Consider the following 14,356-nt stretch of genomic DNA (forward strand, 5'->3'; position numbering starts at 1 on the left):
TTAGCACGATAATTCTGAAGAAGTTTCTTGGGATTCTGTTGTACTATAATGGATAAATCCTGGATTTACTTAGATAGGAGGTCCAAAGAGTATGAGGAGGGTGTAGAACAATTCATTAGAAGTTGTTTGCAGAATCCACATATCGACCCCAATTTAATTCATTGTCCTTGTTGCAAATGTATGAATCTTAAAAAGGGAGCGGTTATGTGGATTCGGGAGCATCTTTACTTCAATGGTTTCAGTAAAAATTATTTGAATTGGATTTGGCATGGTGAGGCTGCGGAGAAGGATAGATTAAATTCGAGTGTCAACCAAGAGCCAACTGATAATTGTCATGATAATTTTGAAACTGTTAATTTGTGTGAGGCAGCGTATGATAACCATACAGAAAATCCAGAAGCATTTATGAAGTTTTTGGAGGAAGCAGAGAAGCCACTGTATAAGGGATGCAAACGTTACACAAAGTTGAGTGCACTTGTAAAACTATACAATACCAAAGCAAGGCATGGGATGAGTGATGCTCTATTTTCAGATCTACTAGCAGATTTTGGGGACATGCTGCCAGATAACCACAATCTGCCATCGTCAATTTATGAAGCAAAGAAGACGTTGAGTTGTTTGGCTTTGAGTCATGAAAAGATTCATGCTTGTTCCAATGATTGCATCCTTTATAGGAAACAATATAAAGACTGCGTAAGCTGCCCGAAATGTGGCTTATCAAGATGGAAGCTAACCAAGAAAAATGTTGAGAAGAAAGGTGTTCCTGCCAAAGTGGTTTGGTATTTCCCTCCCATACCAAGATTTAAGCGCATGTTTAAATCTTTAGAAACTTCCAGAAATTTAACATGGCATGCAGATAGCACAAGAGTTGTTGGTCAGTTACGCCATCCAGTTGATTCACCGTCATGGAAATTGGTGGATCATATGTGGCCCGACTTTGGAAGTGAGGCAAGAAATATTCGCCTGGCACTTGCAGTCGATGGAATTAATCCTCACAGCAATCTTAGTAGTCGCTACAGTTGCTGGCCAATCATGCTGGCCACATATAATTTGCCTCCAGACATGTGCATGAAAAGGAAATTCATCATGCTAACAATGCTCATTTCAGGGCCGAAACAGCCTGGAAACGATATCGACGTCTACCTTGAGGTTCTGGTTGATGATTTGCAGCTCTTGTGGGAAGGAGTTGATGGAGTTTATGATGCTTATCGAAGGGAGGTTTTCACTCTTAAAGCAGTTCTTTTATGGACCATCAACGACTTTCCTGCATATGGTAACCTTAGTGGATGTACTACACATGGTTATTACGCATGCCCAATATGTGGTGAGGATACTTATGCAAAGCACTTACCAAATGGGAAGAAAATGTCATTTGCTGGGCATAGACGATTCCTACCACGATTTCATCCATATCGGAGGCAAATAAAGGAGTTTAATGGCATGGAGGAACTTGGTGAAGCAGGTAGGCCATTATCTGGAATTAAGTTGTTTGACAAGCTTTCAGACATAACATGTGAGTTTGGAAAGAAAACAAGTGTGAAGGGGAAAATAAGGAAAAAAGCAAAGGAGAATATTGTGGAAGACATTGAAGAAGAAAAGTATGTTGGAGCTACAAATTTCAGTAAATGTTGGAAGAAGAAGTCAATTTTTTTCAATCTTCCATATTGGAAATACCTACATGTTAGGCATTGTCTCGATGTTATGCACATTGAGAAAAATGTTTTCGAGTCTCTGATTAATACTTTGATGAACATCAAGGGAAAAACCAAGGACAATGTGACAGCTAGGTTGGACATGGTTCAGATGGGAATTAGACCTCAATTGGCTCCTAAAATTGGTGAGAAAAGAACATATCTACCTCCTGCAGCATGCTCATTCACAAAAAATGAGAGATTACAAGTATGTAGGTCATTAATGGATATAAAAGTTCCGGAAGGTTTCTCATCAAACATGAAGAATCTTGTCTGCATGGATGAGATGAAGCTAAGTAGCTTGAAATCACATGATTCTCATGTTATAATGCAGCACTTCCTGCCAATAGTCATACGTAATTCTCTGCCAAAATATGTTAGATATGCTGTCATAAGATTATGCTTCTTCTTCAAAGATATTTGTTGCAAGATTATCGATGTAGCCAAGTTAGATAAGCTGCAATCTGACTTGATTGTTACACTCTGCTTATTGGAGCAGTATTTCCCCCCTTCTTTCTTCGATATCATGCTCCACTTAACAGTTCATCTTGTTCGTGAAGTCCAATTATGTGGACCAGTCTACTTCAGATGGATGTACCCATTTGAAAGATGCATGAAGGTGTTGAAAAGTTACGTAGGCAGTCGAAAATATCCAGAAGGTTGCATTGTTAGGAGATATGCAGCAGAAGAAGCAGTTGAATTTTGTTCAGAATATCTCAATGACCTTGATCCTGTTGGGGTCCCTAAATCACTACGTGACCCAAACACAAGCATTCCTGGATTCTCAGCAAGCAATTCATCAATCATCGTCCAACAAATTGATCTCCAACAAGCACACTTGACTGTTCTAGAAAATACAGAAGAAATATCTCCATACATTATGTAAGTGTACTGCATAACTAATAATTATATGTACTTGGCAGTCCATATGTATTCATGAAAATAAAACTTTAGAAGTAAAATTCTTCAGTGAACACAAATCCTTCTTGAAGACAATGTTTCCCAAGAAACAGAAAGATGCAAGGTGGATACAAGATGCTCATAATAAGAGGTTCATTGACTGGTTTCGTGCAAAGGTGATGTAGAAGATGCTAACATACAATATTTGTTAATCATTGTTTTGACCACACTAATTAATAGGAATGCATGTCAGGTGGCTGCTGAAATCGATAGTTGCAATGGTGGAATGACATCGTCATTGAGATGGCTGGCCCATGGACCACGTGTGCGAGTCTTAAAGTGTGATAGCTATGTCATAAATGACAATTTATACCAAACAAAAGAGCGGGATGATGAGAAAGTTTGTCAAAACAGTGGTGTTTCTCTACTTGCCAACACGATGCTTGTTTGTAGTGTCAAAGATAAGAATCCCGTGTTAGAGAATGTGACTTTTTATGGAGTTATTGAAGAGATATGGGAACTAGACTATCATCAATTTCAAGTTCCTCTTTTCAAGTGTGCATGGGTATCAAATGACAAAGGAATACAATACAATGATGAATGTGGCTTCACCTTAGTTAATCTGAACAAACGAGGCCACCAGAAGGATGAATTTGTGCTTGCAAGTCAAGTTAGACAAGTATTTTATGTTGCTGACCCACTGAACAAAGGGTGGTCAATAGTGCTTCAAGTTCCAAATAGATGTTACGAGGGAGAAGAGGATCTTTGGACCATAATTCCCGAAGCTCGACCAATTGATAATGTTGATATTCATTGTATTCCTACACATGAAGGATACTTTAGATCTTCTAAAGAGGGTTTCTTTGTAACAAACAAGAAAAAATGATGTTTTCCACTTTTATGTCATCTGCATTAATATTTATTGTTTTTACTAGTATTATTTTACTTGTTCGTATGTGTTAATGTTATTATTTGTATCACGTCTTCTTTTATTATATTGTCACTGCAGACTTTATATACCGTTATCTCATCAAGAACAATGCATCCTAAAAAACAGCGAAAAATAGCAAAATATGATGAGCCACGTGTAGTTGAGGACACCGAACTACACCAAGATGCTGATGGGTTAGCAGCTGCAGAGCTACGAGGAGAGACTGAAATAGAACAACCTCCTATTACTGGGCAGAAGAAGACTCGGGGGCCTACATCAATGTGCAGACTTATTGCTGCTGCAAGATGGGGAAAAAAGTCGACGATTGAATATGATGACATAGGACGACCTGTGTACAATGAAAATGGGAAGGCACTACAATCTTTCATAGGCTCTGTTGTTAGATCCATGGTGCCTATTAACATAAAGTCATGGCCCACTGTTCCAGAGAACATGAAACAGAAAGTGTGGGAAGAAATATCGGTGAGTATAATCCAATAATACACTTCCTTATGAGATTGCTTATGTTTTTTTTCATTGTGATTTTTTCAATATACAAACTGATAGCAATTACTGCTGTGTGTTACAGAATGTCTTCGACTTAGCACCTTAAAGCGAGGCGGTAGTGATGAGTTCAGCAGGCCAGAAATGGAGAGACTTCAAAAACAAACTCAACAGTAGGTTTGTCTGGCCATATAGAGATAATCCTGAAAAACTGAGGTCACCACCGGAGCAGTATCAGATCCCATCTGCAATTTGGAAAGCTTTTGTTGATGAGAGGCTACATCCATCTTGGGAGGTACTTGATGATATTATCATGTTATATTTAAATTATTATATGCACCAAGATTTAAAACATTTAGGGCATTTAATTAACAAAATGAAGTTCTGTATATAATAAGTTCATGTACAGCAGGAATATATATAATAAGTTCATCATACTCCATCCTAGTGTTTTTAAATTCTAGCCATTCTTCTAAAAATTTACTCTTTTTTACGTGACATAGGTCACTCATGAAAAACAAAAGGAACGGGCAAGCAATTGCAAGTATCATCACAAAATGTCTCGCAAGGGATACATTGGATTAGAGACTGAATTGATAATCCATGGAACATTATATTATCCTTTTCATGTAGTACGTCATGTTTTAAATGATCGTTTTTTGGAATTGTAGAGGCAGAGAAAAATATTCAGGGAGGATGAGGAAGTTGATAGGTCATTCCTTTGGCGTAAGGCCCGCGAAGACAAATCCGGAAACATCACAAATACAGAGACTGCTGAAGTTGCTGAAAAAATTATATTATTTTAGTTTTATTTCAAGTTTATTCATAATAAGTGAAAAAAGCGTCTTCATTGGATATTTAATATTACCTCCATATTTGTAGGACGAATTGTTGGACAAAAAAAAGAGGGGAGAGTTCATATCTTCTGGAAGCAATGACGTATTAACTACTGCATTAGGGAGCCAAGAACCTTACGGAAGGGTTAGAGGTGTAGGGGGATTTGTGAAGCCCCAAGTCTACTTCAAAACTCCAAGGAAGAAGAGGGAGTTGGTGTCAAAGGCTTTGGCTGAAAACTTCAAAGTGCAAGCGGAGGAAACAAAGATTTTGAAAGCTGAAGTTGAAAAACTGAAGGCTCTTCTTGCTCGATTTATGCCAGAAACAAGTGATCGAGTTTCTGAACGTGTAGCATCTAACAAGTCATCGCACATGGCAGTTCAAATATTGGAAGATGATGTGGAAGTTTTTGAATGCGACAATTCATTCAATCAGGTTTTGTATTATATTTGGTACATTAAATTTGTTTCCTAGCTTCAGATATTAAAAGATAATATCTTATTGTTCAGGGGAAAAAATGTCATTTGGCTCTGAAGAATAAGGGGAATGTGGTGGCATATGGCACGATAGTATCCGACGGAGGCCCAAATGTAATGCTGCACAATGCTCCACTTGGGGAAGGCAACTTAAAGGTGTCTGTTGATGTTGTTTTACAGGAGGAAGCAGAGCTTCCAATTCCACTTAAGTCAGGACCAATAGTAATGGTAGATGCTGTTGGAACTGTGGTTGGCTGGCCAAAAGAATTGGTGATATTTCCGACGACAAAGGTATTTTCAGTTCACTTTTCTGTTGCTATAGTTATATATTTTGCTACAATTATTTAAAATTACAGAAAAAGGAGAAACCTGCACCACCATTTGCTATTTTGGAGGTTCCTGATGAGAAAAATAAATTCAAGGAAGTTGAAAGTGCTCTACCAATGCCATGCAAGTTTTTGTATTCTTTTGTTGTTAGACTGATGACTGAGGAGGAGACCATTCCTATCGAATTTGATGAAGCCATGTTTGGACGTAATGTGAGTACATCGTTGTTGAGAGAGGATATCATGCGCTGTATGGAAATGAGAGAGATAGGGTCCAGGCAAATATTGGTTTACATGGGGTAAGTTATGTCTTATATACAATTCTTCTCTTTGCATGAGTTCATGTCTTAAGTAACCATATTTTTTATTACTTGAATGCAGTTACTTGTACAAGTACTTGAAGGAAACAAACAGGGCTGAGTATGTGTCGTTTGTGGATCCCAACAAAATACCAGCCGTTCAAGATGGCAGTACCTCTTCACAACACATTGCTAATCAGTTGAAAGCATCAAACGGAGACAGCATATGCCTTATCCCATACAACACTGGGTATATTTTTAATCCCTGCTCAATTCCTAATACATAGTAGCTTAGCTATATATTGACAATCGTGCAGGAACCACTGGATCTTGACCGTTATAAACGAGGACAAAGATACAATTTATTTGTTGGACTCAATGGGTAATAGGAACCGAGATAACGCTTGGAAAACTACAGTGTGCAAGTATGTTTTAGATTATGTAGATTATGAATAGATTGATTAGCAAATATGAAATGAAATAAGTTCTATTTTTACAATGTAGTGGAGTGAGGACGTACCTTTGTATGAGGGGTAATCCAAAACGACCGACTTTCAAACAGTTGACGGTATGTCTTATTGAAAACATGCATTCCTGGTTCTTATATATTTGGTTTTTCACTTTGCATTAACTTTGATTCATTAGGGTAATCTCAAACAACAAGGTTGTGTTGAATGTGGATACTGTGTCATGCGGTACATGAAGGAGATTGTTGAATGTGAGGATCTACAGTTGGAGAGGAAGGTGTGTGAATTTCTTCCATTTTGAACAGGAATGCACATACTGAATCAAATCGTTCACGCCCTGCTACTGCTTTCTTCTCATGCTTTGATATGACTTCTTTCCTTCTTTTTTTTCCTCGCCCTTAGATGACACCCTGTTTATGGTTTTATACAAAACTGTGTTATGCATAGTTCTATTAGTAGCTTGGGGAAATTAGTAACTAATTTGGGCATGGTTACCTTATAGACCTAATAAACTATTAAATTTCTGCTTGCCGATGATTGAGAATATAGAAGGCTGTCAAGCAACAACTATAATAGTCTTGCTATTAGCACTAATGTTATAAAATGCTTTTAATTAATACTAGTCATTTGCTAATAACAATGACAAAACCTTTCTAGACACGTGCTTAGTTTAAATCAAATCCAATAGAACCTTAGGCATCAAAATATAAACTGTATTATGAGTTGAAATTTAGATGTTTTAAGATGAGAGACAAGGGATCATAAGTCATACCTCGATATTGAACATTATTTATGACCAAGGTGGGTAGAATACTGACATCTCCACGAGAACCATGCCCAAGCTACCATAAGAAAATGTTCAGCATATCAGCTAGGCTACTTGAAAGATCCAGTTATCTGTCCACACTGCTAATTCAGTACTTTCGTGTTGTGTGATTATTGAGCAAGTCTCATTGTACAATTTTTTGCTTTTTTGTCATAGTGCATGTGAAATTGAGAATGCAATACATTAATTTAACTGAGCATCTAATCACCATGCGATTGGAACTACTAAAACTTAAGGTTCAAAAAACTGTTGGATCATTTTTATTGCACATTTGATGAAATGTTATTGTTACTATAAGAGTGCATATAACAATACATATTTATTTGTCTTATCATGCTTTTGTTAATTTAATTCATGATTTTTTTGTCAACTTACTGTGTTTTGATTTAGTGTTTTCAGTTACAAAACATAACATGATGGTTCTTTCTAAATTGCAGTTTGCAGGTTGTGTGAAGAACCAGTACTATACGCAGACACAATATGATGACGTGAGAATCGAATGGAGTGAATTTGTGTACTCGTATTTGAAGTGAATTGCAAATTGTGTGAATGAACCAGTACATGTTTTTGGCTTATTTTGATCATATTTAGGGAGATTTGTTTTGTATAAACATATGTTGAAATCATGACTTATTTTGATCAAGGCTTATGAAGTTACCTTTTGTGATGCTCAAAATTACTGAAGTCTAAAATCCGAAGTAATTTATTCATAAAATACTTCACTTTATTCATAAAATCCGAAGTAAAATCTACTTATAACATCGAAGCAATATAATTTGTTGCTGTAAAATAGTATCAACTACTTCGGTTATTACCAAAAATTTCGAAGTAGTATCTATCTATTACTTCGATCCAGAACGAAGCTAAATGTAATTTAATCGATAATTACTTCAGGAATTAACGATATATGACGAAGTAAAAGTAATCCATTTACTTCATTTTTAACCGAAGTTAAAGTAGGTATATTACTTCACAACAAATACTAAACGATGAAGTCGAAAAGGATTAATTACTTCGGTGTTTTTAAAAACCGACGAAGTTATATGCACTTTTTACTTCGTAATATGTCCGAACCCGACACCCAATACGACTTCGTTTTTTCTGGGCCTACGACTTCGGAGTTTATCCGAAGTAAAATGAATCTTTTTACGACACGCGTGTCTACTTCGGTAAAAATAGGTCTTTTACTTCAGGTAATCAACGAAGTAAAAAGCCGTTTTTCACATAGTGCATGATTTGCTGGGAATGTTGCAACATACCCATCATGCCAAGGTAATTTTGTTTTTAATCAAATTTTCTTTATCCCGATCTTTCTTATATATTCATGGATTATCAACTTTCTGATAGGTCACTCCAAAGTTCTATAAACATTATGCGCAAATGGGAGATGTTATAAACAAAGCCCTCATAGAATACAAAGACCACACTTCTATCCTTTACAGGTAGAGTTCTAAGACGACACTCCCGTCCTTTGCAGGTAGAGTTCTAAGACGATACTTCTATCTTGAATTCAGTGAAATTAGTTGATTGTAGAAAAAGAGAAGAAACAAAAATCCTGACTATGTAAACATTGTAGAGGAGATTCTTTTTGATATCGAAAAACTAAAATATTATTTGTCAAAAGAATTTTGGCGACAAGATATCATTGTATGAATTTATTTTTGGTGGTTGTTTACTTTGCAGTAATGTACTCTTTGTGTAATGTGGTAAAGAGTTAATATATATGGTTTGCTATAAGTTTGTATATATGGTTTGCTACAATGGTTTATTTACAATGGTTTATTGTTCTCTAGTGTGTGTTGAGAAATGAAACGGTTAAATTGATATACTGAGAAATGACAATGTTATAGACAAACGATAACGGTAAAAAACTGTTGTCTCAGACTAAAAAAACTATTGGATTTTTATGTGTGCATTTTTAATAAAAATAATAAAAAATCATTGTTAAAGATCCAAACATACTGTTGTCGTTTAACGCGTTGAGAAAGATAGGATCACTCAAACAAAACAGGAAAAATCATTATTTTTTTAATTTAAACACAACGGTTATAAACTATTGTCGTTTTAAAAAAAAACCATTGTAATCTTTATCACATACACAATGGTTCAACTTAAACACAATGATTTTTTACCGTTGTATTTCAAGTAAATAGACAGCGATTTTTAACCATTGTCTTTGAGCGCCTCTATCTTTCTCAATGTAGATAACGACAATGATTTTTTTTGGGGGTCTTTGACAATAGTTTTTCACCGTTGTGTAAAATACCAGAAATAGGCGAATATTAATAAGAGAATTTTCCAGAATTTTTGGATATTTTTCGGAAATTTTCCGGAACTCGTACGGACGAGTTAACGGGGATAAAAACGGGGTCCGAAAAGCCTGTTTAGACTACCCTGTTTTAGTGAGGAAAAGTTGATTTATTTATTTATTTATTTTTCTCTTTTTCCTTTTTTCTGTTCTTCTTCCCTCACCCGACGCCATGCCTATTTCTCCCGCGACGCCGTCTCCTGCCCTAACCGCTCCCAACCGGCGCCGCAAAACCCCTCTCCTCTACCCCTTTTTGCTTTCGCGACGATGAAGCCCTCTCTGCCGCCCCTCTCGAGCGCCGACCGCCATGCCCTAGCCGGGCCAGCATGTGAGAGCCGGCAGTCGGTCTCCTCTCCTTTCCCGAGTACCAGCCATCGGCCCAGGGAAGCCCTCTACCCTAGCTGTCTCCACCACCACCCGACTCCCTCTCGCCACTGGCTATTGTCGCCGTCGATCGGCCGACACAGCCTAGAACCACAGGCACCTCCTGGTGCAGTCGAGCCCTTGCCGATCTCCCAGACTCTAGCCTCTGCCTATCTCACGGTAGATCGCCGGTTGTCACCGCTCCACTGTCTCCTCTGCCCGAGCACCACAGTTGACGATCCTCTGCTTTTCCTCTTCCCTAGCACCGGCAGCCGATCTCACCCGTTCCCTAGTTGAGATTTTGGAGGACTGTGAGGAGGGTTTCCAGCAGCAAGGTTCACCAGTGGTGAATCAATGAGGAAGCATCTAAGATTTGGGTGAGTTTGTTGGATATGGTTGCTTGATTTCTAGGTTTGATATCTATGAGACTAAGCTGTTGCTGAGGGGTGATATCCGATCATGGTTCAAAAAAAAATTCAGGTGAGCTTATTTCTGTGATCTCTCTTTGAATTCCTATTGAGGATGATATGTTAATTACATAATTCCATTTGGGTTATTAGTTTACTTCTATATTAATTCAATTGGAGTATGTGATAGAATGATGAGATTTGATTTAGTGATTAATTTGAGAAAGTTAAGGAATTGTTCGATGGATTAAGGATGGATTAATTATCTAATTTGATTTGGATTGTTAGGTGGAATTAAATGAGAATACCTAACCGAATTAGGATTGAGTTTTGAGTTTAGCTAGTCGTTGCTTATAAGATTGACTAAACTGTACATTAAATGATATACAGGACTTTAACACAAGACGAGCATCTCGACGTCGGATTTGGATCGGATTGGACCCTTCTATTGGAGGCGGGTACCTTGACTTATCTTTTTGATATGTCTTGTTGATATGTCTAGTAGATCATAGCTTTTAGTAATAATTATGTTTGTCATTGTTTCGGTATGTCACTTTTGGATACCTGTAACATGCTTGTTTGCTCACCTGATATGCATTTTATGCTAGTACCCACATGATTATATATATATATGCTCAGAGAAGTAGTGACATACCATGCTTGTTATGTTCAGGACCTAGGTTTTTGATATCCTATCTGACCTGTGTACTTTAGATCTTCGTATTTGACCATCGATATTATGATACTCATTTTATGTATATGGATATGGTTATGCTGATCAGTTTATTGTCATGCTTAGTGTCATGCATCATGATTGCATGCTGTGCGATTGTCGGCTCCACTATGGTTGAGCACATCGCCAGTTACATGTACTGCACACACCACCACTCATGGGCTAGTGGTATATCAGATAGGTGTGTGGCGGTTCTGCTGTTTGGCTCCGTTGGTCTGAGGACTCAGCGTGGTAGCCGACAGACAGTTCCGCTCTGTTTGGCTCCGCTGGCATTTAGTGTAGCAGCGTGGTAGCCGGCAGACGGTGGACTCTGTTTGGCTCGGTTGGTCAGGTGACTCAGCGTGGTAGCTGTTGGTGCGGTTAGCACTAACGATTTAACCCAGGTTTTGATGAATGACAAATCAGGTTAAGTTAGTTTGTTGTGATCTAACACTCTGACCGAGTGTGCAGGAGAAGTCCAGACAGGTCGACGGGCTGACCGGATGTCTGGCACGAAGTCCAGCTAGGTCGACGGGCTGACCGGATAGCTGGCGAGAAGTCCAAGCAGGTCGACGGGCTGACCGGACGCTTGGCGAGAAGTCCAACTAGGTCGACGGGCTGACCGGATAGCTGGCGAGAAGTCCAAGCGGGTCGACGGGCTGACCGGACGCTTGGCGAGAAGTCCAGCTAGGTCGACGGGCTGACCGGATAGCTGGCGAGAAGTCCAGACGGGTCTAAGGGCTGACCGGACGTCTGGCAGGTAAGTGAGGTAAGTCACTGGAGGGGAGTGACTGCGAGGACGCGTTCCCAGGAAAGGAACATTAGGCGTCGATCCGGCTTAGATCCATTTCGGATATCTAAGTCGAGATCGTGACTAGATTCCGGTCTCGGAAAGACGGAATCTAAGTCATACTCTTGTTGTTAATTTTTATTACTTAGCGTATCTATAAAAATGTGCTTACAATCTGTGCTGCAGGGTTTTTATTTGCCTCGGACTAACATTGTTTTGCAGGTAGGAAACAGTGAGGGTCCGGGCGCCCGGGATGGTTCTGGGCGCCCGGAGGCAAGTTTTATCCCCAGGACGACGTTGACACTTGGAGCATGCTGGTTGGGAGTGTTACGTCCCGGAAGGGATCCAAGCGCCCGGAGCAGCATATAAAAGAAGCCCCAGGCAGGAGCTTCAATATATCTGCTTTCTGAGAACTCTGAGCTCAATCACTCTGCTACTCTGCGCTCCAACGACGTTCACAAAGCTTCGACGACTCACTCCGGTTTCCTTTAATTCATTAGTTGTCGGTATAGCTTTGTTTTTTCTTTCATTAGCAATATTTGTACGTAAATTGTAATTATCCGAATTGCTAGTGAATTGCCCAACGAAAGTACTCAAGGAGTACGGGCCTTCGAGTAGGAGTCGTCACAGGCTCCGAACGAAGGAAAAATCAACCGTGTTCATCTCTTTACTTCCTTACTTTTCCGCTGCGTTTTAACTCGAGATTTTCGAATCGATATTCACCCCCCCCCCCTCTATCGAATTCAACGGTCTTACAAGTGGTATCAAAGCAAGGTTCCGCTCTGATTTGGTGCAACCACCAAACAGATAGGGGGTGAAATTTTTTTTAAAAAACTGATATTATTATCTTTTTGGAAGATTTTTTTTCTTTAAAATCTAAATTGGTGCAACACCAACTTAGAGTTTCTGTTTCTCCAGCACTGCTAATCCAAGACGAAGTCTTGGGATATTTTTCCAGTTAATTTCGTGTGTGTAGGTTATAATGTCTCAACAAGAAGGCTTCAGCACAGTACGTCCTCCTCTATTCAACAGGGATGACTTTTCGTACTGGAAGAGGAGAATGGAGGTCTACATGAAGACAGACTACGACCAATGGATGAGCGTCACAAAGGCTTACAAAATTCCAGTAGACAACTCCGGGAACGTACTAGACCCTGAAGACTGGACAAATGATGTGAAGAAAAAGGCATCAATTGAAAACAAAGCCATCAATACACTACACTGCGGACTAACACGAGAAGAACTGAACCGGGTCGGACCGCATCAAAACGCTAAGGAGCTTTGGGATAAACTGATCGAGCTGCACGAAGGAACAAGCGACGCGAAGGTAACAAAGAGAGATTTGCTGTTAAATAGAATTTTTAATATAAAAATGCAGGAAGGAGAAACGGCAAGTCAGCTCCACGCAAGGGTCAAAGATATCCTCAACGGTCTCCACGCGATAGGCCACCAAATGGAGAACCGAGACTTAATCAGGTACGCGTTAAATGCTTTTCCGCGAAACAATTTGTGGGCATCAATCGTAGATGCCTACAAAATTTCAAAAAATTTATCTAAATTAAAATTGGACGAACTCTTTTGTGAATTAGAACTTCATGAGCAAACTAACGCCGGGGTCGAGAAAAGTGTAGCTTTATTTGCAGGTTCCTCTAAAGAAAAGAAGAACAAGCCCGAATCCGAAGAAGATTCCGATCAAAACTCTGAAGACGAAGAACACCTGGTGAACCTGGTAAGGAAAATGTTCACCAGGAAAAAGAGAAGCTTCAGCAAACAGGATCTTCAGAAGATCAGTTCGCCAGCCGACTCAAGAAATGTCACATGTTTCGGATGTAACAAAAAGGGGCACTACAAGAACGAATGCCCAAGATTGAAACTTGACAAACCAAAGTCAACAAAGAAGAAAGCCCTCAAAGCAACATGGGACGATTCCTCCTCAGACGAATCGGAAGGAGAAAAGCACCAAAGTCACCTCGCGCTGATGGCTCGCGAAGCTGAAACGGAAGACGAATCAGAGGAATCGGAAGACTTAAATCGAGCCACGAGTCCGTACTCGTTTCCGAAGGTTCCAAAGAGGTATACCTAAACTTAAATCGTAAATTCTTTAGAATTATCTCGTGTTTGAATAAAAAATTAGTTAAATTGGAAAATAAAAATAAATCGCTTCTTGAGGAAAATCAAAACCTCAAGGAACAATTAAAAAATTCGAATCCAACTCAAGATCGAACACTTGAGGAGGAGAATTTATCATTAAAAAATGAACTTAATAAGTTAAAGGAAATGTTGGAAAAATTCACAACAAGATCTAAAAATTTAGATTTAATTCTAAATAACCAAAAGGCATGTTATAATAAAACCGGACTTGGATATAAGTCAAACTCAAACAAAACCTTTAAATCATTATTAACCCAACACAAAGCAACTAAACAAGCTTGGGTCCCGAAAGCGTGCTTAACCACGCAAGTAGGACTTAATCAATTCTATATACCTAAAGAAAAAATACATTTTATAAATAAACCAAACCA

General features: G+C 38.8%; 1 protein-coding gene across 1 annotated transcript; it reads left to right on the forward strand.

Moving 5' to 3' along the window:
- The first annotated feature begins 204 nt into the window (after window positions 1-204).
- Window positions 205-3,477, forward strand: LOC122055048. Its single transcript, XM_042616447.1, has 4 exons — window positions 205-1,487; window positions 1,686-2,573; window positions 2,662-2,767; window positions 2,845-3,477. The coding sequence occupies exons 1-4, from the start codon at window positions 205-207 to the stop codon at window positions 3,475-3,477; spliced, it is 2,910 nt and encodes a 969-aa protein (XP_042472381.1).
- Window positions 3,478-14,356: the final 10,879 nt, after the last annotated feature.

Source organism: Zingiber officinale, chromosome 3B, assembly GCF_018446385.1.
Source record: "Zingiber officinale cultivar Zhangliang chromosome 3B, Zo_v1.1, whole genome shotgun sequence".
Lineage (NCBI taxonomy): Eukaryota > Viridiplantae > Streptophyta > Magnoliopsida > Zingiberales > Zingiberaceae > Zingiber > Zingiber officinale.